At 37.9% G+C, this 24,445-nt stretch overlaps 1 protein-coding gene across 1 annotated transcript in view; it reads right to left on the bottom strand.

Moving 5' to 3' along the window:
- AMMECR1 (Alport syndrome, mental retardation, midface hypoplasia and elliptocytosis chromosomal region gene 1) overlaps positions 1 to 24,445 on the bottom strand; it is a 122,056-nt gene that overhangs the window by 97,173 nt on the left and 438 nt on the right. The window contains exon 2 of the mRNA XM_015567786.1: positions 24,099 to 24,442. Within this exon, the coding sequence (XP_015423272.1) occupies positions 24,099 to 24,442 (344 nt within the window). The remainder of the gene's footprint in view (positions 1 to 24,098; positions 24,443 to 24,445) is intronic.

Genomic DNA, 24,445 nt, shown 5'->3' with positions numbered 1-24,445 from the left:
CAGGCATTAAAAAGAAACAAGCACCATAGTCTAGTTAATCATATTATGGCAATCAGATTTCAGTATTGATAATACACTACAGCTATGTAAGATATCACCAATGAAGGAAGCTGGGCAATGGGTATACAGGATCTCTCTGTACTATTTTTTGCAACATCTTGTGAAACTATGATTTCAAAATAAAAAGTTAAAAGAAACAGTAGAAGAACTAGGCATTTCTAGGTGTGCTGATGTAGAAGTATCTCCAAGATTGACTCTTAGCTGCAAAAAGGTGTAAAAAAGCATGTATAGGACACTCACTACTCTTTGTGCAAAACAAAAGGGAATGTTTGTTTACACAAATACTAGTATATGTATAGACTATCTCTGTAAAGATACACAAGAAACTGGTGGCAGCAATAGTTGCTTCTAGGAGGGGAACTGAATATCTGGGTGATAGGGGTGTGAGGGAGCTCTAACTACATCTATTGTCCTCTTATGATGTTTAAATTTCATACTGGGAGCACATACTACCTCTTCAAAAACAGTTAATTTCAAGGGCAGATCCTGCAAGAAGGTTTTAAAGTATCCATACCATCTGGTGTATTCCCCTTCACCCAATTTAGAAGGCCCAGGGATTATGGGATGTGATTTAAAGATAGGTTCTTTCACTGATCCTTCATTCTGGGTTCCCTTGCTAGGCTGTGATTTAGCTACTCAAAAGCAAGGGACCATAACATTAGCTGTACTGGGCACAATATCTGGCATATTAAGGGACATCAATTTTCTTGACTTATTATCTTGGCTGTTCCTTTCAAACTACTCTTAAAATCCAGACCCAGAATAATTCTTTGCCACTGATTCTACCCCTGGAACAATGTTTTAAAACTTAACTTCTTATTAGCATAAGTTGTTCAAAGTCAGCAAATGTCTATCCCTAGATAGATGAAAGCTTATTCTAATGAAGGCAAGATTTTTTTGGAAATATAGGTGATTTATACATTACCTTTTTATTTTAATATCTGTATGTCTGATGAATTCTTCAGTCATCTTAGCTAAAATCTCCCATCCATGCTAATCATTCACTAACTTCTATAGGTTTTATTTGTCCCTCTGTAAGGCACTTATTTGCATTACAGTGGGGCCTTGACTTACGAGTTTAATTTGTTCCGTGATGGAGCTCGTAACTCAAATTACTCATATGTCAAATCAACAGTGAACGAGTGAGACACGTGATGCTGGGCTGATGTTGTGGCGTTCACTGTGACGTTCGCTGCGCCAACTAGCGGTGGGGTATCTGAAGCTGGCTCTTAACCCGAATTTTAGCTCGCAACTCAAAGCAAAAAATCAGCTGAGAGATGGCTCGTATCTCGAAAAACTCGTTAGTCGGGACACTTGTAAGTCAAGGCCCCACTGTAGTTATCTCAGTGCAAAACTTAGCTTTCTTCCTACAGTATAAACTTCTTAAGGGCAGGAAAGCCTTACCTACCTCATTTTTCCCAAAGTAACCACTGTCAAGGTCAATCATCTTTGAAGTCAATTCATTTAATTAACATTTCATAAATTAAAAACTAAACTTTAAAATATAATTTAATTTATAATGGAACTAATTTGCTTAAAATACTATAAGGAGGTTTGTTGTGAGGGCAAATAAAAGACTCAAGTATATATTCCAGAAAGAAATAATGCTATTATAATTAACAAGCCTCATCCCTTGTTCTGACTTCATGGAGGTGAAACCAGCACCTTCTTTATTTATATACTAGTGGCCCGGTATACGAAATCCATGCACATTAAAAGGGAATTAGAGGAAATATTTTAATATTGCTATTAGCCCTATCTCTATAATAGAAGTGTCAGAGATGAAAGAAAATTAGTAAAATGTATATGAAAATCTTCCTCCTGTCAGAGTTTGGGGTGTGCCACAGGAACCAGAGTCAAGTCACTGCCCACCCACGTGTGCCTTGAAATTGCGGCCAGGCGGGGGGCACAGCCTCAGGTCCCCTGGCCCGGGGCGGGGTGCGCGGCCTGAGATCCACCGGCCTGGGCTGGGGCAAGGGGTGCACCTTGAGGTTCTCCGTCAAGCCCTGCAAGTGGGGGTGCAGCCTGAGGTCCTGTCAAGCTCTGCCAGGCAGAGGGTGCAGCCTGAGGTCCCCCAACCTGGCTATGGGGTGGGGAGCACGGCCTGAGGTCCCCTGTCAAGCCCCACCAGGCAGGAGGCACAGCCTCAGGTCCCCTACCCTGGCCCAGCGCTACGCAGCCTCAGGTCTCTGCTGATTGCTCGTTAAGGTTCATTACGGAATCCCTGCCTCCTCTGTGGGCGCAGCCATCTTGTGTTACAGAGCCCCGGCCTTTGCGGTGGACACAGCCATCTTGTGTTACAGTATCCCTACCTCCGCTGTGGGCACAGCCATCTTGTGTTATGGAATCCCTGCCTCTACTGTGGGCGTATCCATCTTGACCATTACGGTGTGATGGTCAATTTGCATATTCCCTCTTTATTAGATAAGACTAGAGATCTGATGCATGAATTCCCAGGGGCCTGGCCTGCAGGACCTGGTCGAAACCAGCTCTCCGACATCCCCTGAGGGGTCCCAGATTGCGAGAGGGTGCAGGCCAGGCCAAGGGACCCCACCAGTGCATGATCAGGGCCGAGGAGGGACGTGGGAGGTTGGCCGGCAGGGGAGGGACTCCAAGAGGGCTCCAGGGCATGTCCGGCCTACTGTGTTCAGTCCGGATAAGTCTGACCCCAGAAGCAAGCTAACCTACCAGTCAGAGCATCTGCCCGCTGGTGGTCAGTGCATGTTATAGCGAGTGGTTGAGCGGCCTTAGCATATCATTAGCATATTACACTTTGGTTGGTTGAATGGCCAACCAGTCGACCGGACACAGCATATTAGGCTTTTATTATATAGGATTAGAAGTGCATCCTTCCTCAACCATGTACAGTTTGTTTCTAAGTTGAACTGGTACTACAAAATTGCTGAACAAATGTTAAATAGGGAGACCAAGATCCCTAGAGAGAGAGAAAGATAGCAGTCCCTTCTGAGAGTACCAGTTCAATAGTTTCCTACTTATAAGGAATCCTGCTTTGCCTGCTGGACATCCCTGATCCTGAGAGCCATCCCCCAAAAGCAGTGCACTCCTTGTTTCATGCTACTTGCAGCCAGTTCAAGATCCATTCAAAACTGTTCAGAGCTTTTAATCATTTTGTTTGCCATATTACTTCTTCCTCAAATAAACACAACTGAAAGCAACTCAAATCACCAACATTATAATACAAGTTATAATGGAATTCATTATCTAGAACTTTGTTAATCTATTCTGTACTTAATTTGGTAAAGTTATGTAAGTTCCAAAGAGTTAGGTCATATTAAACCTCCATTATAATCCCTCTTCTTATTTTAAAGTAAGTATTCATATAAAAGGCAATCTTTGTTCATCATATTACAACAACACTTCACACTTGTGCTTAACAGTAAGCCATGACAATGGCAGGAACCATATACTACCTATCTTTGAATCTCCCACAGTGCCTTGGACATAGTAAATTCTTAAGAAATATTTCTTTAAGTTAACTCTCTCAAGGATGCATTTAATCTGCATGGTGACAGATAACTCACTTCTAAAATTCAGAAATTTCTATAAAAATGATTCATCTTTTATTGATGTGTCACACTTATTTCAGAAACAAATATTTTTCCAGTCTCTTGAGGGACTCCACCTGAGCTAAAAACAACTTTCTGCGTAATAGATATACACATTTTGTGACAGACACTGTATATCAGACTTTGGTCTCTTGAAATTAGTTCTGGAAGAGAAGAAAACAAGCTCAGAGAGAGATTTTTAACTGTCTTCAGTTCCTTGAGGTATGTCATAAAATTATTAAATGTATTAATTTTAATATAAAAAATAAATATGTGCCATTAAGCTCTTTTAGAAATGAGGAGATATGTGTTATAAACAGCTTGAAAATTGAAATTATCATAGTGTTAGAAATCATACTAAGAAGAAACAGGCAAGACTTAAATTATCTTTGGTATAATTTTATCATGTTAAAAACTGGAAAAGAACAAATTCTTAATACATAAGAATGTTCTGAGAATTGATGATTATGATGATTATGATGGTTTTGTAGCATTTTATTAAGGTTGATCTAGAAAGAGCACAAAATATTTTATGTAGACAATATACTTGTACCTGTTTACAGTATATGACAGAAACTGTCAAATAAAACTTAACTCTGAAAATAATCTATAATCTCACTCCCAGAATCTAACCTGCATGTCAAAGCACTGAGATTTCTAAAGCTAACTACCAATTCTTTATTCTAGTTTGAGTCATTTTCTTAATGATTGCCCTGGAAATAATTAGCATATTGACCTTCAAAAAATTAGTTCAAAGTAATACCAATTTCAGCTAAGTTTTAAACGCCAGATTTTCAATTTGTTTTAAAAAATAAATTCTATCTCTTTATTGATATTCTTTATTTGGTGAGCCATTCACATACTTTCCTTCACATGCTTTTCTTTAATTCTTTAAGCAGAATTGCCTTTTATTTATTTATAATAGCTTATTTAAAGTTTTATCTGGTAAGCACAATATATGGGCTTCCTCAGGGACAGTTTCTATTGACTGCGTATTTACTTGTATACGTGTCATACTTAGATATTTCTTTGATTGTATTTTTCTGCTGAAAATAGACATTTTAAATAGTATTATATAACAAGTTTGGAAATCAGATCCCTCCTCTCGGTTTGTTGTAGCTGTTGCTGTTTGTTTAGTGACTGCCCTGGACTATTCCGTCATGTGTGGCCACTTGAAGTCTCTGCTGTTAGCTTAGGGGTCAGCTAATGATTGGATAGAAATTTTGGAAAAAGTCTTTAACCAACAGATCTTTCACCCTTTGCCGAGGTAACCTAGGTATGCTAGGGCATGCCTTATATTCTCCAGCAGTTTATAATACTGCTTTAGTCTTCATTTCCTGCTTCCATAGGTCTCAAGGTCAGCCAGAGGTGAGCGAGTAGGGCCTTAGGTCTTTCCTGGTCATGCACACAACTGCATCTGTCTGGGGTCTTCTAGATATCCAAGAATATCTTGGAGCTTTTTAAAACCCCTTATCTCATCCCCATGTCCTCATTTTAAGTTTTTTGGTCAGTCTCTTCTTTGACTCTCCTGGTATCTATATCACTACCTCAGGCAGGTACAATGTCAAACAATTGCCCCTGGTTGTTTTGAACAAATGCCCTGAGGATACAAGCCTTGTGAATGGGATGGAGCTGCCAGGTAGGTCCAATAGTGAGAATTCTCCGGGGATAGGGATATTTGGGAAGCTTGACCCCTCCAGTGGCTGCTGCTTCCCATAACTACTGTGGGAGCAAGGTTGCTGGTTTCCTTGTGGAACAGGAGATAGGACTGAGGCAAGTTAATACACAACAAAGCTCACTGTTCTTACCAAAAATTAGCTATTTTTAATACATAAATGCTCTCCAGGTTGTTGGAAGTCTTTGGTTAATTTCCAGAACTCTAAAAAAGTTGGTTTTGCAAATGTTTGCCAGTGTTCATGTTGCTTTTACAGAGGAGTAGATTTTCTGATGTGATTACTCCAATATTCTGGAAATTCCCACTTTGGTTTGAAAATCATTTTGGAATTGGTGTCTTCTAAAAGGAATGCAAACTTCAGTTCTTAAAACTGCTCAGAAAAAATACAAAAAAAATAATATGTGGAATCCCTGGTGATATCTACATATAAATTGGTAGGCTGAAGTATTCATGAAATTAGAAAAGAGAAAATATGATCAAGCCTAAATTTACAATCCATTGTACTTATGATAACTACAAGGAAATGAATGTGTTTTCTGATAACAGATTCAATAAAAAAAGCATTTATTGTTAACATTTGGCTTCATTTCAAGTATTTAAAAAATATACCTCTTTAAAAAAGATTCAGAAAATTTAATTTTAAATACAAGAACATGAGAGCATATGACTTATCTGAGTTGTGGTGAGACTGAAGGCATAGCATCTTGCTCTATGCCTAGAGTAATAACAGATGAAAGGTTACCAAGGAAAAGTTTCAATGTATTTCTTAGATGAAATGAGAAAGATGGTGATTATAAGCTCTAAGTCTTGATTTTAATAACGAATCATGAACATCAAAGTAAGAACATTTCAATAGAACATTTACTATTTTATCACACACAATTAATCATTCATTATAATGCTGCCAAACCAAAATACAAATTATGAAAAATTTTGACATTATTCTAATACTAATTTAGGAGATCTCAAACATATGATAAGTGGTTATTCATTTGGAGAGCTCTGGGGAGTCCCGAATGAGTTTAAGTCACAGGCATGATATGAAATAAACATGCTTATACCTTTGTGTGAGTAGGTGAGAGGGAAAAAAGTGGAGGGGGGGTGGAGAATGAACACACAATGCTTTCCATATAACTGCCCTGCCCCTCTTAAAGTAGCACCTAGAATTCCCTGAATTTGGAGGTTATACTGTAGGGCTCAGAGTTATGTTGCAAAAATGTTGAGAATCACTGACTTAATTGTAAAAACACTATATAAGTGATTACAAAGTCATTAAGATCTTTTCTGAGAAAACCAAATTAAGCAGATCCTTAGTATAGAGGACATCACTCAAAATAACAATAGTAGTCTCAGTGATATTTATACTATTATTCACTCAGAGTTTCACTGTTACATTCCATACATATTTTTAAAAAACCAGCATGAGCATACAATAAAGTATATACCATGGTAAGTTTTCACTACTGTGTATCTTTAGAATTCATGGACTTAAAATTTGCAATTTTAGGAATTTATGAGTAACCATTAAATTAAGGATTAAATAATTTTTCATTTTGCTGAGACATTAATGTGAAGAATTTGAATCTTGTGTAAAGGCTAATATATGTGAATAGGTTACTAAGTTAGTAAGTCTATCCTTATCATCAACTATGCTCAGATGTTTTCTTTGCATTGTAAACTAAACAAGCACTCAGGAAGTGACAAATTGTTTTAAAAAATGCCTCCCCCCAATAAAGCAAATTTCTACTGCTGGTGATTAATATAAGGAAATGATATAAGAGTCCTAAAGCAGTGTTGGTTCTTAGCCAGATGATATTAATTTTGGATAAGTTAAAGACTAATGTGTTTAATTCATCTTTGACTCAGATCTATGACATAAACAAGTCTGCCATAAAACATTTTATGATGGAAATTACATGCTAAATTATTATTTGTGCTTTCAGGATAATTTATAATTTCTTGGGTCAGGATTCTTTAAATCTGTTTTTCTTCATCTAAATTATATTAATGTGAAAATATACACATCAAGAATTTCCATAAAAACAAATAAAGTATTCCTGTTGTTCACCAAATAGATATTCAGTGTGCTTGCTGAACCCCTAAAATCGATTCTAGGGCAACAGATTAAAAACTTCTGACTATAGAAATATTAGGAAAGAAAGGAGCATTTATTTAAACAGATAGGAACCTATAGTTTAAAACAAAACAGTAGAAAAAGAATAAATAAATATTACCAAATGGCCTTCCAAACATTCCAATCCCCTAGAGGAATGGAATCATAGAGTAAAAGACTAGCAGGTGATTAAAGCTTATGCCATACCTCCTTGAGTACCATAAAAACATGTTCTTACCCTCCTCCATACAGCTACATATAGCCAGGTCAGTCCCCAAATAACAAACATGATCAAATAAATCCACCAAGTAACTCCTGGTGTCTGTTATACACATGGAGGAAAAGATACCCAATTCCAGGTAAGGCACAAGAAGGAGCACAATGGAATATCTCACTTAATCTCTGCTTAAAAACCTCCTTTGAAAAACTTTTAGAAACCTTTGTGATCTAGCACTGCCCTGAATTCAAAATCAGGCCAGTTAAGCAGTGTTTGTACATTCCTGTAGATATTCAAACCCATTGTTTGAAAAAAATCTGGAAGTCATAAATTTACAACCTCTCAGCCCCCATCACTCTACCCGCTCCCCAAACTGGAACACTAGCAGAACCAGTATATAACTTTCTAGATAATGCAAAGTGGGTAAACACTGCTAAAAAATAAGTGGTAAAAATTCTATAATGCAATTGTTACCAAGTCTTCGGATATCCAAGACTGCTGCTCTCAAAAATGTCAAAGCTCCAGAGAGAAATTATGTTCAGAAAGAGTAAGAGAAGCATATTCCTAGATTTATACTTCAATTTTGGAGTGGGAAAGATTGGGAGTCAAAAGTATTCAAATCAATATAACAATTTTGAGGACAGGAAAGTGAAGGTGGCCCTGCTGAGGGTGCAAATTAGTTAAGTTAGTAAAGAGTTAATGAATGTTTACTATAGAATGGTGAATAATTATAATCTTCATGAAAGTGAAAGGAAGCTTCAAGATTAAACCTCTCCTCTTCTGTAAAAACTGACCTGAATTTCTCTAGACTGAACTGAAATAAACACAGCAAAGGTTCTAAGAACAGCAGCCCAATGAAGAAGGAAACCAGGACCCTTTGGACCCACACCCATTTTTTCACTTTAAAATGGGATTTGCTTGTTCTCTTGCCACAGCCAAACCGGAAAAACCACTGACTTTTTTTTCCTTACTTGATTGTGCTCCACACTATAGAGGCCATTGCCTATTTAACAAGGCTATTGTTTGAAGCCTGTGAAAATGAAATGGGCCTCTAAACTGTTCAATCAGGTTTAAGCAAAATTGTCTCTCCTTATTCTAGTGAGGGCATTCACCTTTGTTCATAAAAATGTTAAGGATATTGAGAGTGATCAGGGACCTTAGTGTGGCCTGTCCTAAGAACCACTGGATTCCATTTGGCCTCCTACCCAATTATGGGGTACTGGTCTACGATCATGGTGTTTACAGTTAACTGTACTATATTATACATTTAACTAACACATTATACTTCTTCAAAAACTTTGATTAAAAAATATTTTATTACTACCATTGTCTTTTAACATCTGGCATTTCTTCACATCACTGTTGTAATATATAATTCAAAGTACATTATTATTCATAATTCAAGGCTCTGATATGAGGGAGAGTTCATTTATTCATAAACAAAAACAGACTACAATGTTAATAAGCATTGTGCTAATGTTGCTTTTTACTTCCTGAGTATACTGGCACAACTTTCGTGATTATGTGGCTAGAACTTGTCAGAGATTGGTCTCATAATTGGGAAATAATTTCCTCATATTCTAAAACATATTCTGGAGAGTGAAAAAAGAGTTACAAAAATAAAATTTACAGTGATCACAAAGGAACTCTCATTCACTGCTGATGGGAATGTAAACTGGTACAGCCACTATGGAAAACAGTATGGGAGTTCCCCAAATTTGAAAACATATATCTGCAAAGACAGATGCACTCCTATGTTCATTGCAGCATTGCTCATGGAAGACAGGGAAACTGAAGTACCCTTCAGTAGATGATTGGACAAAGAAGATTTGTTACATATATGCAATGGCATACTACTCAGCCATAAGGAAAGATGAAATACTGCCATTTACAACATGGATGGACCCTGTGAATATCATGCTAAGAGAAATAAGCCAGAAAAAATTAAAAACCATATTACTTCACTCATATGTGGGATATAAAACTGAAAGCAACAAGTGAACAAACAAGAAAAACAAACAAAAACTCACAGTCACAGACAACACTATGGTGGTTACCAGAGGGAAGGGGAGTGGAGGGTGGTAAAGGGTAAACGGGATCAAATATATGGTGACAGAAGGAGATTTGATTTTGGGTGGTAAACACACAATGCATCAACAAAAGGCTGAGAATTTTTTCTTCAAAGGGTAATTGTTGTTCAACATAAAAATATGCAGTTCCATTGTAATTCAGGAAACTTTTTAGAATTTTGTTTAAGGATTTTGCTACTATAGTTTGTATCGTAGAGCAGTGGTTGGCAAATTGCGGCTCGCTAGCCACATGCGGCTCTTTGGCCCCTTGAGTGTGGCTCTTCCACAAAATACCGACTTCTGCGCATGGGCCACGAAGTTTCAATTGTGCTGTACATGCGCTGTATGTGCGCGCCTACACATGGTATTTTGTGGAAGAGCCACACTCAAGGGGCCAAAGAGCCGCATGTGGCTCAAGAGTCGCATGTGGCTCAAGAGTCGCATGTGGCTCACGAGCCGCAGTTTGCCGACCACTGTCTTAGAGCTGTAGCATTATTGAATAAGCAATGTTAAGAACTATAAGGAATATACTTATTAGACTAATCTATGTATAAGCTAATTTAATAAATGATATTATTCAATAATTAATACTCAATCCTCCTATAATCACTGTAATTCCCAGTGCCCACCTTATGTGGGTTACATTTGCAACATCGAAGTAAAATTTTTTAATTAATTTGGAGAGAAAAAGTGGTTTGAAGCCATTTATTTATTCTATAGCAATTAGGGTAGTTTCATTTTTAAATTACGTAATCTTTGTACCTACTCTACTCAACTTTTCAAAATTCATGTTATATACACTGAAGTTTAGAAGAAGAAAAAAGAATACTGACTATAGAAGACACTCAAGCAAAGGGTGATGTAACCAATGTTAATCTAACTGACTTATGCTGAATATCTATTGATGAATGAAAGCACTTTGTCTACACAACAGACTCCTGCTTGTGTTATTTCTTGTCCAGGCTTCATGACATTCATGACATTAAAGGAGCTGCTGAGGCATAATTAACAGGATAAAAGAGAAACTTTACCAAGAAAGAAGCAATTCACAGGCCATTAATAGTTTAAAATTGTCACCTGGCAGGCCTTCATTTCCCAATGCCTGAATTCTAGCAACAGTCTCCTGACAGGTGCCCTTTCTTGCTATGATCCTCCCACCCCCAGTCAATCTACCTTTGATTGGTACCCACTGACTACTGTATAATGCTCCATTTGACCTCTGTGTCTTTCAGTTGTTTCCTGTTTAGAATGCTTTATTCATCTATGAAGGTGTACCCAGCCCAAATCCTATTTTGTCTATGGAGTCCTCATGTGTAACTCCAGCCCACATCAGTCTTTGTCCAAACAGTTATAGACCTCATTGTCTCCATCACTCATTTTGCTATTAAATCATGTATGATCTCATTATTTGTTTCATGAATCTGGTGTCCTCAATGAGTGCAAGCTTTCTAAGGGCAGGCAGCATGGCTTATGCCTGTTTGTAGACATTTCACACATACCCAAAAAGTAGCCTAGCACAATGTTCCACCCACAACAGCTATATTACTTGTTGAACTGAAATATTAAAATTGACCATATTATGAAGAGCAGTACTAGCTTAGAATAAGAGATAGGTTTTGATGAAAAACACACCGTCTTAGGATAATGCTGGCAAATAAGTCTTGAAGCTTGAACGAATATTCATTTTTAAATGCCAATAAGCAAAGGGATAATCATGGTGGAAATTCTACTTTCCTCTTCAGAATTGCAAAACCATCCTCTCTAAATGGAAGCTAGAAACTGCTCCAAAACCCAAATTAATACATTAAAATTCAGTGATAATATGTCTACAGCTCTGCTAATGATAAAGAACCTCACAGTGCCCTAACCAGTTTGGCTCAGTGGATAGAGCATCGGCCTACAGACTGAAGGGTCGTGGGTTCGATTCCGGTCAAGGGCATGTACCTTGGTTGCGGGCACATCCCCAGGAGGGGGTGTGCAAGAGGCAGCTGATCAATGTTTCTCTCTCATCGATGTTTCTAACTCTCTATCCCTCTCCCTTCCTCTCTGTAAAAAATCAATAAAATATATGTTTAAAAAAGAACCTCACAGTGGTTGTGCAGACAACAGGACAAATAACTTTCAAGACTCATGACTTGATCATATCTAACATTTCACAAATGTTACTACCACATTTAGATGTGAGCTTTTCATTAGAAGTGTGTACACTATAAGAAGCAATTTTGAGAATTACTTAACTAAAGTGGTTTATATATACACATATGGAATTAAAGGCTTTAGTTAAAATATCCCATTAGGAAAGGTGTCTTCCAATTTTTCACCTCTCTAGAAAACACATTTCCTCAGAAATATCAGGTATCAGGCTTAACTGTCAAAATTAATGTTCTCCTTCTCCCTTTAAAAGTGGGTGAACAGGGCAAAGTTTCTACCTATCAAAGACATTTCCTTATATTATTAGAAAATTTATTAGAAAGCTCTACAGAACAGAGGATGAGAATGACAACCTAAAAGGTAACCTAGAAAATCAAGTTCTTTTCAAATACAGGTATATTAAGTAAATGATAACTGCCAGGTCAAATATTGAGATGCTACAAGTTTGAAACATTTTTTTAAAAAATGGATACTTCTGACTTTATGTTTTTAATCTAGTCTATGCATAATTTTCAATAAGTTTGGAAAATAAATAATTCAAAGCCTAAAAAAATAAATAAACCTCAAAGTTCTACTGTAATTAGGCTTTGTGCATCTCTAATACATGTTTGTGAATGATCTTTCAGAAGACAATTTGACTTTGGGTGGTGGGCACACACACAAATAATAATAATAATAATAATACATGTTTGTAAGGATAAATTTTAAAAGATTCTAAAAATTTCTATGAAAAAATAGTTGCTTTAGGTAGTGCCACTATTATGTACCTTTATAAAACAAGCTAAACATGGTGTTTACAGTTAACAGTACTGTATTAAACACTTAAAAATTTGTTAAGAAGGTAGATCTCATGTTATTTTTTTTACCACAGTAAGTAAATAAATAAACTTGCTAAAAGAAACATACATCTATATCAGCTATTTTTATCTCATGGCACACATAAGCTAATTACTAAAATTGTGTGGCGCACCAAAAAATATATTTTTTGCTGGTCAGACAAAAAAAAAATAGGTATAATTTTTCCCCCACCATCATTTATTTCCCTCTATGCCTTCTCCTACCTCCACCCCTGCAATCAGCACTGTTGTCCATTTCCATGAGTTCTCTCTCTCTCTCTCTTTTTTTTTTTTTGGTTCTTTTTCATTCAACCCCTCCACCAGAGCTGTCTGCCTGTTCTCTATCTATGAGTCTGTCTCTAAAAATAGGTATTTTGATTCACTCACACTAGACGGCTATTGTGTTGGCTATTGTCATTTTTGTATTTGACAATCTAAGAGAAAAGAGGTCAGTGCCCCTGACTAAGTAGTCAGGTATTGCATGTTTTTTTTAAATATATTTTATTGATTTTTTACAGAGAGGAAGGGAGAGGGATAGAGAGTTAGAAACATCGACGAAAGAGAAACATCGATCAGCTGCCTCTTGCACACTCCCTATTGGGGATGTGCCCGCAACCAAGGTACATGCCCTTGACCAGAATCAAACCTGGGACCCTTCAGTCCGCAAGCTGACGCTCTATCCACTGAGCCAAACCAGTTTGGGTGGTATTGCATGTTTTAAAACTTCTTGCAGCACATGCATCTTGTGGCACACTGGTTGAAAATTGCTGATCTATATGATTTAAGAAAAACTGATTAAAAATAGCTGATACTCCAGTTATCCGTGACAATGTAATTTGCAAATCAGATTGACTTATTAATTAACACTGGTGACAAAGTACAGAAAGATGCATACGCACAACGGATGCATTCTTATGACTGCATTCTGCAATGAAAAACTATAGTTGGGTCTATCATTTAATATTATCTGTTCCATAATCTTTGTTATGGAGAATAATTGTAAACAAGCTATGTAAAAGAAAGTTCATACATCTAAGTAGAGGTTATGAATACCTAAATACGCAGGCCTAAAAATAAGATACATCTGATTACCTCAGGATTTATAACTATGCTCATAGACAAGTCAAGAAAAAAAAATTAAAGGCTAATGACCAGAGTGTGGCTACATTTATCCATTTGGGGTATGCTTATGCTACTTGTTCCACAGCTCCCAAACTTACCTAGAGGTATTCTGAGAACACTCTAGGAATGATTTTCAATGTGGTCTCTTGGAAGTCCTCAAGGGACCTATATGTGAGTGTTTTTATATTATTCAATTTAATGCTATGCATCTGTTTCTGATAGGAATATATTTTTAACAAGAGTGCCATGGCCATTGGTTCTAAAGGAGGAACATCTAGGTTTGTATAATGTAAAATATGACTCCTACTCCAGACCATGCACTCAGTTTCCTTTTTCTGCCCTGAATCCTGGATTCACCTCACTGGACTATAATGTCATTTTTCTCCCTCCTTGATTCCCACATGCCCTCTATTCCTGCCTCCAGCCCTGTGTGACTGTTTCTCCACAGAGATAATGCATTCAGTGTGGAAGAGCAGATTTCTGGAAAACAACTTGCCAAACATGACAGTGGTTAGAGGAGTTTATAAAGTGAAGTATACCACAAACCATATATCACCTTATTAGTGTCAGAGAAATAGAAGTGGTATCGTTCCCATTTGTTCTTGTGAGGGTTTTTTGAACTGACAAGAGTGTGGGGCACATAGATCCATGAACTGAACAAAAAAAATTTAACCAATGACTGCAGGGAATCTACTAATATCAAAGTGCTATTCTACAAATTCAAGTACCTGGATAATGTAGGGACAAGTTTTTTGTTTTCAATGGGAAATAAGCAAAACAAGCTTTTATTTGTTTGGTTGGTTGATTTAACTATGAGGAACTTCATGAAATGCACTAAGAGCAATACTCCAACATGGAGAAAAAAGGCCAGAAGCCATCATAAGATTCTTCGCTAGTGAATAAATCACCAACACCATCTTCCACTTACCATATTTTAAAAAGGATGTAAAAAAACACCCATCTTTCTAAACACTTACCTCACCGTTGTTCAAAATCAGGATACAGAGTATTTGTCTTACTACAATGATGTATATACTGAGGTCCAAGTTTCACCAGCTAATAATCTATTTGCACCCCAAACCGCATATACCCAACTGTGTGATTGTTAGGCTACATAAGGAATATTAAAGTCACAGAGAAGAAGCACAGTGATATGACTAGCACAGGAGGATTTCTTTGAGGCTGACACAATGGGAACTCTAGGCTGACAGCAACAAGACCAGTTTTTCATAGATTCCATTCTATGAGGATGACTCAAAGGTCCACTAATGCCTGAAGCAAAGCACAGAATCTGGGACTACCACCTTGCAGCAATCCAAGATCTCAAGATAAGATCTGTTACTAGAATTGCATGCCATATGCTTACAGAAAGTACATGGGATGGCAAGGCAAGCTATATAGACTGTCAGGTCAATCTCATTATTTTCCATTACTATAAATCTGGTCAGCATCTTCTGGCAGGATATTGTATAATACAGTCAACTGTAATCTCCCAGCACTGCATGTGGCTTTGGGTCACAGTGTGGATTATCTGTAAAATGAAAGAGATAGGGGAAAGGCGAGAATCATCAACACTATCACAGACCTTATTTTAAAAGCTAATATTAGTAGGCCTGGACTCAACAGAACTTTTCATATTTGCCCATCCACTGAAGATTGCAAGGATCATAAAGCAATATGGCTGATCCTTTACATTGATAACATCCTTCCTTCATTGTTGAGCAAAGCTGCAAAACAGAACCAGCTTGATTCTTTCCTTTCTAGGCTTGAGGACATGGGACCTAGAATCTACTATCAGACAGTACTTCCAATCTTTCATAAATATCCTTTAATCCAAGATCTGAAACTACAAGTTCCTGAGATGGTCCTCCGCGAGGCTCTATTTTGCTGAAGGCTGTGCTATGATACACACATAAGGAAATATAAGAAATGCTGACTGCTTTACAAATTGATAAGCCTGAAGACTGAGAAGATGTATAAACCTACAATAGGGAAAGCCAACAATCTGTCAGGTGTCTTTATTAGCAATACAAAGCTAAAATGTATCATTGATCTCCACCCATTTGAGTGGCTCAAAGTCACAACTGGGGAGGTGGGAAGGAGGATGGAGCTACCCCGAGACCCACTAACTCAGCACAATAGCACTGTCACTGCTCTATGGTTCTGCTAATTGAAAAAAGAAGTAATATTGATAATTTCCAACACTTGAAATACACATATTAAGAAATCTGATTTCACTTGACCAACTATTTGTTTCTTGCTATTTCTCCTCCCCATCTGTCCTCCATCCTTTTTAATGGCACCATCATCCTCTTGGCTCCTCAGGCTTATAAACTATGAATTATGCCCAAAGCCTCTCCCCCTTTCGCTTCCCCTAGCAATGGGAATTTGGCAGATTTTTTTTTCTGCAAAGCCTCTTTACTCATATGTAATCACCTAATTTCAGGTCCTCATCCAAAAGCTATCTCAGCTATCTTTATACTGCATCCAACATATCTCCTCTCCTTTCAAATTAGACACAGTTGGGAATAGGTGAAGAGAAAGGGGAGGTTCTTACACTTGTGATCAAATTTCATAGCCATTCCAACAGAGCTGTTGAACAAACTTTTTCTGAGCACAAGAATAGCTAGGCACAGAGCCAAAAAAAAAAAGAAAAGAAAAGGTAATGATGGAAGCCAAAAACAGGTGAGCTGCAATCTTTCCATTCCTACACAAAACCTGGCCCTTCAGTGCAAGTTCCTACATATGCTGATAACTTTTTCCACTTCTTAATTTCATAACATTCCTATATTCACAATTCTGCCCCTGGGTTGGCTTCCCCATTTTTTTTCAATGACAGTTTTCCTACTGCCCTCAGAAATTTAAGCCTAGCTAATCTCTACCTTGAGACTCTTCTTTCAATTCATCTTACATTCTAAAAAACTCTTCTACAAATGCTGTTCTCTTATTAATACAAAAAAACCCTATTATCTGATCAAATGGCTCTTATCCAGCTTTTCCAAAATGTTCCAAAGACAAAAGGCTACTTCAATTTCCTTGAAGTTTTATGAGCTTAGCAAGGGGAGTGGTATGGAGAATGCTGAGAGTGCAAGTTGCTGACTAAAGACAGCTGCTGGGAATCCCCAATTACTGTGGCAAGGGGTGTGGTGGTGACAGCAACCAGTTTGAGAGCAACCAAGTAAGACTTCAAGATCTAGTGGTATATAGACTCTTCACCAATAATTTTTGTACCTTTGCCATTTAAAACCTTGGCTCAAAAGTTATCCTCTCAAAAGCCTTCTTCCTGACCACTCCTTTATTCAAGGTCATTAGCATGGTTATGTACAATATTTTTCATGTATTAAACTAATCTATAATTATTATATATTGTGTTGTAAGCATTTTAAGTGACTTTGATATTTGTATCATATCTTGAGCAACACTGTCAGCTCTGTGAGGGTATAACTAGTTTTTCTATTTCTCTGGTGTCCAACCATGGAATTCAGCATGATGTATATGCTAAGAACAAAAAAAAACAAAGATAGCTTTTTTCCCAGTGACATATAATTTCCACTCAGCTATTCAACACTAACATTTTTAAGGTTGAGCAAGTTTGAAAGTATGGTACATTGAGGGATGTAGAAAATACACCCACACTTGATAAAAAAAGATGCCACTTAAGAGTTGGACTCAACATAAATTATGCTCCACCCAACCAACTATACTATTACATCATATTTCTTCCTTTGGACTCTTTTCTTTTTACTGCATAAGCTTGTGGCTCCATTTTGCTCTTAGCAACACTAACTTCAGAAGCTCAACTCTAAATAAGTTTACTGTTGGGAATCTACTCTTCCCATCTACACAACCAATGGCTTCCCACACTGTCTCCACTGTCCTGTGAGCAACTGCCCAGTTACTGTGTGGAAAGACAGCTTACACATTGAAAGTCCATTCTTGGCAGCCTCAGGCTTTTACTGTTGGTCCTCACTTATTTAGCTTAATTGATTCAGAACAGTATCAAAAAAAGACATTATTACATGAGGTCGGGGGGAAAAAAGGCCATTTAAGAAAATTTGAATTGTAAAAGCCCTGGTGATTGTACTGCTTTAAAACAGGCAAGCACGTGTGACATCTAGAGAACAGAATAATGCCCATTGAAATAAGGAACTCATACTAATCTCATTGCACAAGTTTTAGTGTTTCACACATACACATTCTCAAAAAGTAAAATGGTCTATAAATGGGAAGCACAACTGACTTCAAAATTATAATCCATTACAGTAATAACTGATAGTGTTTTACACAAATACAATTTCAAAAATGTACAGTTTTTAAAGAAAACAATGTGAATGTTAGTATGTGTTTGTGATAACTCATGCATGGGCTAACAGGGCATTTTTCACTTTCTCAGTCGTCGTCTTTCTTTCTATTGGACTTAAGCGATCCCAGCAGAGATTCTTTCTTAGTTGCCACTCACTAATTAGGACTTGAACACAGCAAAAACACAATTCATAAACAAGAAAATTATGAGCTAGATTATTACTCCCTTTGGCCATATGGGAGAGAAGGTAAAATAAGCATCAAGTTTTTCTGTTTAACTAAATATACCTGGCCCTACATATACCTTTATTCACGGATATAAAAATAACTTGTAATTTATATTTCTACATCCTTTCATCCCAGTCGCTGACCCTTTTTACAGCACTAATGACAACTGGGCAGGGGGAAGGAGCATGCCTGCTTTCTTATCAGTAAGATAGGACAACAGATTGCCTTCTAATGTAAATCAACAGTGTTGGAAAACAACCCATACCTTCAAAAATGCTCAATTTTTCGGAAAATGTATTTTTTTTAAAGAAAAAGTAGACATGACCATTTTGCTAGCATGGATAAGGAAATCTGTATAGCCTAGTAGCATCATCTGCAATAGACAGATACACCTTCCAGCTATTATGATCAGTTTCATAAAAAAGACATCATAGAAAAATAATAGCTTGTTTAAAACGATGATTTAATATCACTTTGACCTGAGCTGCCTTATCATTTTTTTCTTTTTTTACTAATGTGCAATAGGATTGTTACTGTTTTGGTGAAACGAAGTGCCTGCCTCACCTCCCTAACACAATGTAATTCCTACCAAGCACACTGAAAAACAGTAATTTGACTACTGTACCAAGATAAGAAAGAGTTAACTGTCCAAAATCCTGATCAAAGTCTCTAAACATCTGCATGGCCAGGAGATTTTTTTTAAAAAAAATAAAGGTATTGTATTAATTTTAATGGAAAACCACACTTATTGATGTTTAATAGTAAAGTATCTTTTATGTGCTATGGTCTATACAAAATGTAGTATTTCATTAACTTCAATGGTGGTAAGAAGATTAAAATTTCATGGAACATGACATGCTACACAGCATTAAAGATATAAGACTGAACAATCCCAGTGCCTTTGCTGGACCCTTTTATATTTTTTTGTCAATAGGGTAAATTCTTTAAATACAATCCAGCATGCATAAGTGTAAGTAAAGCTTTCAAAATCTTAAAAAACATGTTATTTAGTAAGCTAATCATCAAAGCATTTTTATGGATACAGAAGGGGGCTTTACTTATTAAAATCAATATAACTCATTGTAAGATATCATATTTGTGCTGTTTTTAACTCCTAAAATGTGCCCCTCACATTTAACAATATCTGGAAAAATATAAAATCATACTACCTACAGGTTTCCAAGTCAGTCTTCCCCCTCAGCAAAACATCCCAAGAACCCCAGATTCTTGTTATGATCAAGGCAGCGTTCAATATGACCGGTGCTAAATTAGAAAGAACATGATAAAGGATAGTGGCATGGAAGCAGGAAGTTTCATACTGGAAAATGGCAGTGAAGGTTACCATTCCCTTCTCATGGCTCAAGTAGTATTCAGGTCCTCCCTACTCCCTAACCCAGAGGGGCTTAACACGTGGTCCTGGGAGCTGTAGCAGCAGTATCACCAGGGAACTTGTTAGAAATGTAAATTCACTGCCCCACCCCAGACCAACTGAATCAGAAACTCTGGGAATGGGGCCCAGCAATTTGTGTTTTAACAAGCACTAAAGGAGATTATGATGTATGTTAGAGAACCACTCCTCCTCAAACTTTAATGTGCCTAAGAATCACCTGGGGAGCTTGTTAAAATGCAGATTCTAACTCAGCAGGTCTGAGGTGGGGCCCGAGAGCCTCCATTTCCAACAAGTTCCCAGTTGATGTCTTCTGCAGACCACACTGCAAGTGTTTCCCAAACCGGCTGTTTAACAAAATTACCCAGCGTGCTCATAAAATATGGGTCCCCAGGCACCACCCCAGACCAAATTAATCTGAATCTCAGCAGAAAGGCTTATTCGAATAAAACCAGTATTCCAGTTCAGCTACATATTAAAATCAGCTGGGGAGCTTTTACTAGTAATAATCCTAATGCCCAGGCCCCATCTAAGTTCAATTAAACCAGAATCTCTGGGGTTGGGACCCAGGCATCCACATTTTAAAGAATTACCCAGTGATGTCCTAGTCAGTGATGGCGAACCTATGACACACGTGTCAGAGGTGACACACTAACTCATTTTTTTGGTTGATTTTTCTTTATCAAATGGCATCTAAATATATAAAATAAATATCAAAAATATAAGTCTTTGTTTTACTATGCTTGCAAATATCAAAAAATATCTATATGTGACATGGCACCAGAGTTAAGTTAGGGTTTTTCAAAATGCTGACACGCCGAGCTCAAAAGGTTCGCCATCACTACCTGGTTTGGCTCAGTGGATAAAGCGATGGCCTGCGGACCAAAGGGTCTCAGGTTCAATTCTGGTCAAGGGCACATGCCTGGGTGGCAGGCTTGATCCCCTGTAGGGGGCATGCAGGAGGCAGGCGATCAATTATTCTCTCATCATTAATGTTTCTCTCTCTATCTCCCCTCCTCTCTGAAATGAATTTAAAAAAACCATAAAATATATATTTAAAAAATCAAGCTTAAAAAAACAAAATTCCCCAGTGATTCGAAGTGCAGCCAAGGTTGAGAACGACTGCTCTGAAGTCTAACTGGCTCAACACCTGGCACAGTGGATCTCTTTATAGTAGCAAATGGTTTCCTATAACATGGCTAACTAGGCTCCCACATAGAAATCCAAGAGCTTGACTTTTAATAGTTAAATGCACCTAAGACATGTTTTTATCATGGCTTGAAAAAAATGTGCCTGTTACAACTGTACAACTGAAATGAAGGATTTAGTAATGCACAAATGTTACCTGTCTTCCATTAAACAAGTTTCCACTGTCCTCCCAAGCTCTAACTACTGTTGGCTCTCTGCAGTGAGGTAGGTGCTCCAAGAAACAGCAGCCATGGTAAGGAATTTGTAACCATACAGCCTGTTCATATACTGACATTCCCCCACCCCAATCCCAAAACACTGGAAATTTCTAATAACTTTTCAGAGTGGACAAATAACTGATGAATCTAGGACTTTTAAACCTATAAAAGGCAGATTTCACCAGTTACAGATTTCTCACAGAAAGATCCTGGGAAGGGATGGAAAGGTGTGCTTTTACACATGAGAATCTCAAACTGTTGAAAGCAGGTCTTCTGGTGGACAGAGACAGGATCTGAAACACCACTGCTCATGATATGATACTAATAATTCTGAGGAGAAAAAAAGCAATATGTCCATTTATGTCTTATGGCCCACAGCACAAAGTCATACTAATAAGTACACAACGCTGTTAAATACAGAGTGGGACAAAAGGAGGTGTACAGTCATGAGTACACGAAAAACAGAGTTTATTCTTGTATTATTTATTAATTATTGTAGTATTTTCCATACAAACAACTGTAAACCTACTTTTGCCCCCCTGTATGTAAAACAATAAAATGTGTGGTAGTTACTAAGGTACTGACTGTCAAATGATTATAGCTATTTCACTCCCATAATCAAACACTGCTTTTAAGCAATTTTCCTGAATTTTATGCAGTACATTTCAAAAAGTGACTTTAAGATAAATGAAAAGAAGATGCAATCCTCTTTCCACTTAAGTGAACTTTCATTCTCCCCTTGGTCATGCTCAATGTCTTTTCTAAATTAGTTGTTCTGTAGAATACACGACACATTCAAGGACAGCTAAGTGATAATAGTTATTATTCTTCCACTATCATTTCAACATATCCACAGAAATTGAAAGTGTGTCATATTTTTATGTTTATTTCCATGAAAAAGAAATCCAGTGGATGGGGTATTAGAAGAGAAATAACACCTCAGTACATGTTCAAAGTGGCCACTGTTAAATTTTCTAAAGCATTTTCCACATGAACTGGTCAAGCTCTCTTTACTTTTAAAATTTGTGTTCCAGTCATTCAGTTAACCCAAACTCACTTTAAAATGTGTGAAAATAGCACCTCCTGAAAGTGTGTTCTCATATGCTTTGGAGCAATGGAGCATGAATAGTAAAACAGCCTTTGCCATACTCATGTAACTAAACAAGTGAATTTTTGCAGTCCCATGACTTTGCAGAGCCAACCTATGTATCATCCCAGGACTGGCTCTAATACATCATAGACATCCAAGAGAAGGCAGAAGAGTCACAAATAAGTGAGTCACGCTAATAAATATTTCATCATTTTGTTTTTACATGGCAGTCTTTTCAAAATGAATTTTACTTCTTAACCAAAAAAAACAAATTGGCTAAGTAAAGGTGTGGCTTTAGGACTTAAGTTCCTAGAATAAAAACTATGAAATTTATAAAGATATTTATTTGACAGTGTCAGTCTGGATGCCATTTCATGCATTTCTCATGAACCAATGCCCAAAGATGAACAAAGTCTGAAAGAAAATGCACAGACCACAGAGGAGTCATACAAACTTAAATACATTTAAAATATCAAAGTCAAAGAAAACAAACAATACAAAATTACAATTTCCAGGACACTTTATTGTAATTTCCACTTTACATATTAAGTTAATATTTGTAGTCTAGGCATAAGTGTTTGTACTTATTCAGTAGCAGTATAATCCCCCTAATCTCACAAAGTGAAAAAAAAGAAGTTATAAGAAATATCCATTCAGGTATTTATGATATGGGGACAAGGGGCACTTAGCTAGCAAAAAGGTTGATACTTTTCAGTATAAATTTATCTGAAAATTTTCTCTATTATTTTTCTTGTTGATGTTAAGTACTCATAATAAAAACAATCTCCCTCTTTGTTGTTCTGCCCTTCCTTGGGCTTTACATTCTGTCTAGCATTTAACTCAAAAAGTCAAGTTACAATCAGTTTACACATTTTAAAAAAAACCATATGCCCCATCTCCCACACATCCAAATGGACACGGATCAGAAGCAACCTGGCTTTTAGCTGTAATAGAGCTATTTTAAACAATTTCAACCACACACTTAAACGGTAAAATAACTAAAAGTACAAAACCAAAGGAAACCATAAAAATTCCTACACACTGTTGGGATTACCTATTTCTCAAATCCTCAAGTCTAACATAGATTTCTTAAAAGTGAAATCGACACAAAAGCGAATGTACGCTCAATGTACAAACTGACAGTAGCTCTATAGGGACAGCTCTCTTTGAATGAGCTATATTACTCAGACGGTGGAATGAAAAAAAAAAGTCTCACTCCTCAAATGTGAGAGAGCTGGCGGTGTGCTTCGAAACACATTTTAATGGGTTTGTTCGGATAAAAATAGGTAGTAAGAGAAAATGTGATTTTTAAAAACCTCCTCCCTCCCCAGGACACAAGGAAACCCAAATGAAAATATGGGAACCTCATAAGCTCCGGTGCTAAGTTCCATCACTAACAGAAAAGAAGTTGGATAGTTACTATTTTTTCATCCTTCAACGGGCTAGAAACTCTCCTTGTGCGAGGCGGGAATACTGGCGGGACTTTCACGGGGGTGGGGGAGGTAATGGAAACCAAAGTGAGGAGAGGTCAACACCTTGAGTAATCCAGATCTCCAAATCCCAGGCGATGGGGAGCGGGGTGGCGAAACAGAGAAGGGTCAGAACTCCTCGAAGTTATTGCAAAAAGAAATCGAACACCTCTGGGAGCCAGTGAGCTCTCTTGCAGCAGCACCCTGCTCCAAGTGTGGGGTGCTTGCTTAGGAGGGCAGAAAGCGCGGGGTGCTCTGACTTAGGTCTAGTGGATCCGGGGACCGGGGTAGCGAGAGGGGACAGGATCAGCCGCCGGCTGGGAGGCAGGCTCATGCCTCGTACTTTACCTCAACTATGAGCCCCATCCCGGGCGCAAGGGAGAGGGCGGCGGAGGACAGGTACTCACTAGGGCTCGTTGGTGAACCGGGGAGTCCGGGGCTGCTGGTATCCGTACAGGTGACAGTAGAGTACATCGAAGCAGAAGCAGCACATCTCCGCTGACACCACCATCTTCCGGGAGCTGGGCGATGAGGACGAGGCGGCGGACGACGAGGAGGGCGAGGAAGAGGTGGCGGCAGCCGGGGTGGAAAGTAGGGTCCCCACTCCGCAGCTCGGAGGTGGCGACAGGGAAATCCCCCCGCCGCCGCCTCCGCAGCCCTGGGGGGGAGAGAGGGTACAGCCGCTGCCGCTACCTCCCCCAGTGAGACCTCCCAGCCCGTTGAGCCGCGTACCGGCGCCTCCTAGTCCCAGCTC

The sequence above is a fragment of the Myotis davidii genome, unplaced genomic scaffold (genome assembly GCF_000327345.1).
Source record: "Myotis davidii unplaced genomic scaffold, ASM32734v1 scaffold1383, whole genome shotgun sequence".
NCBI lineage: Eukaryota > Metazoa > Chordata > Mammalia > Chiroptera > Vespertilionidae > Myotis > Myotis davidii.
Note: the sequence above shows the minus strand (reverse complement) of the source record. Positions and strands in the feature narration are given on the sequence as shown.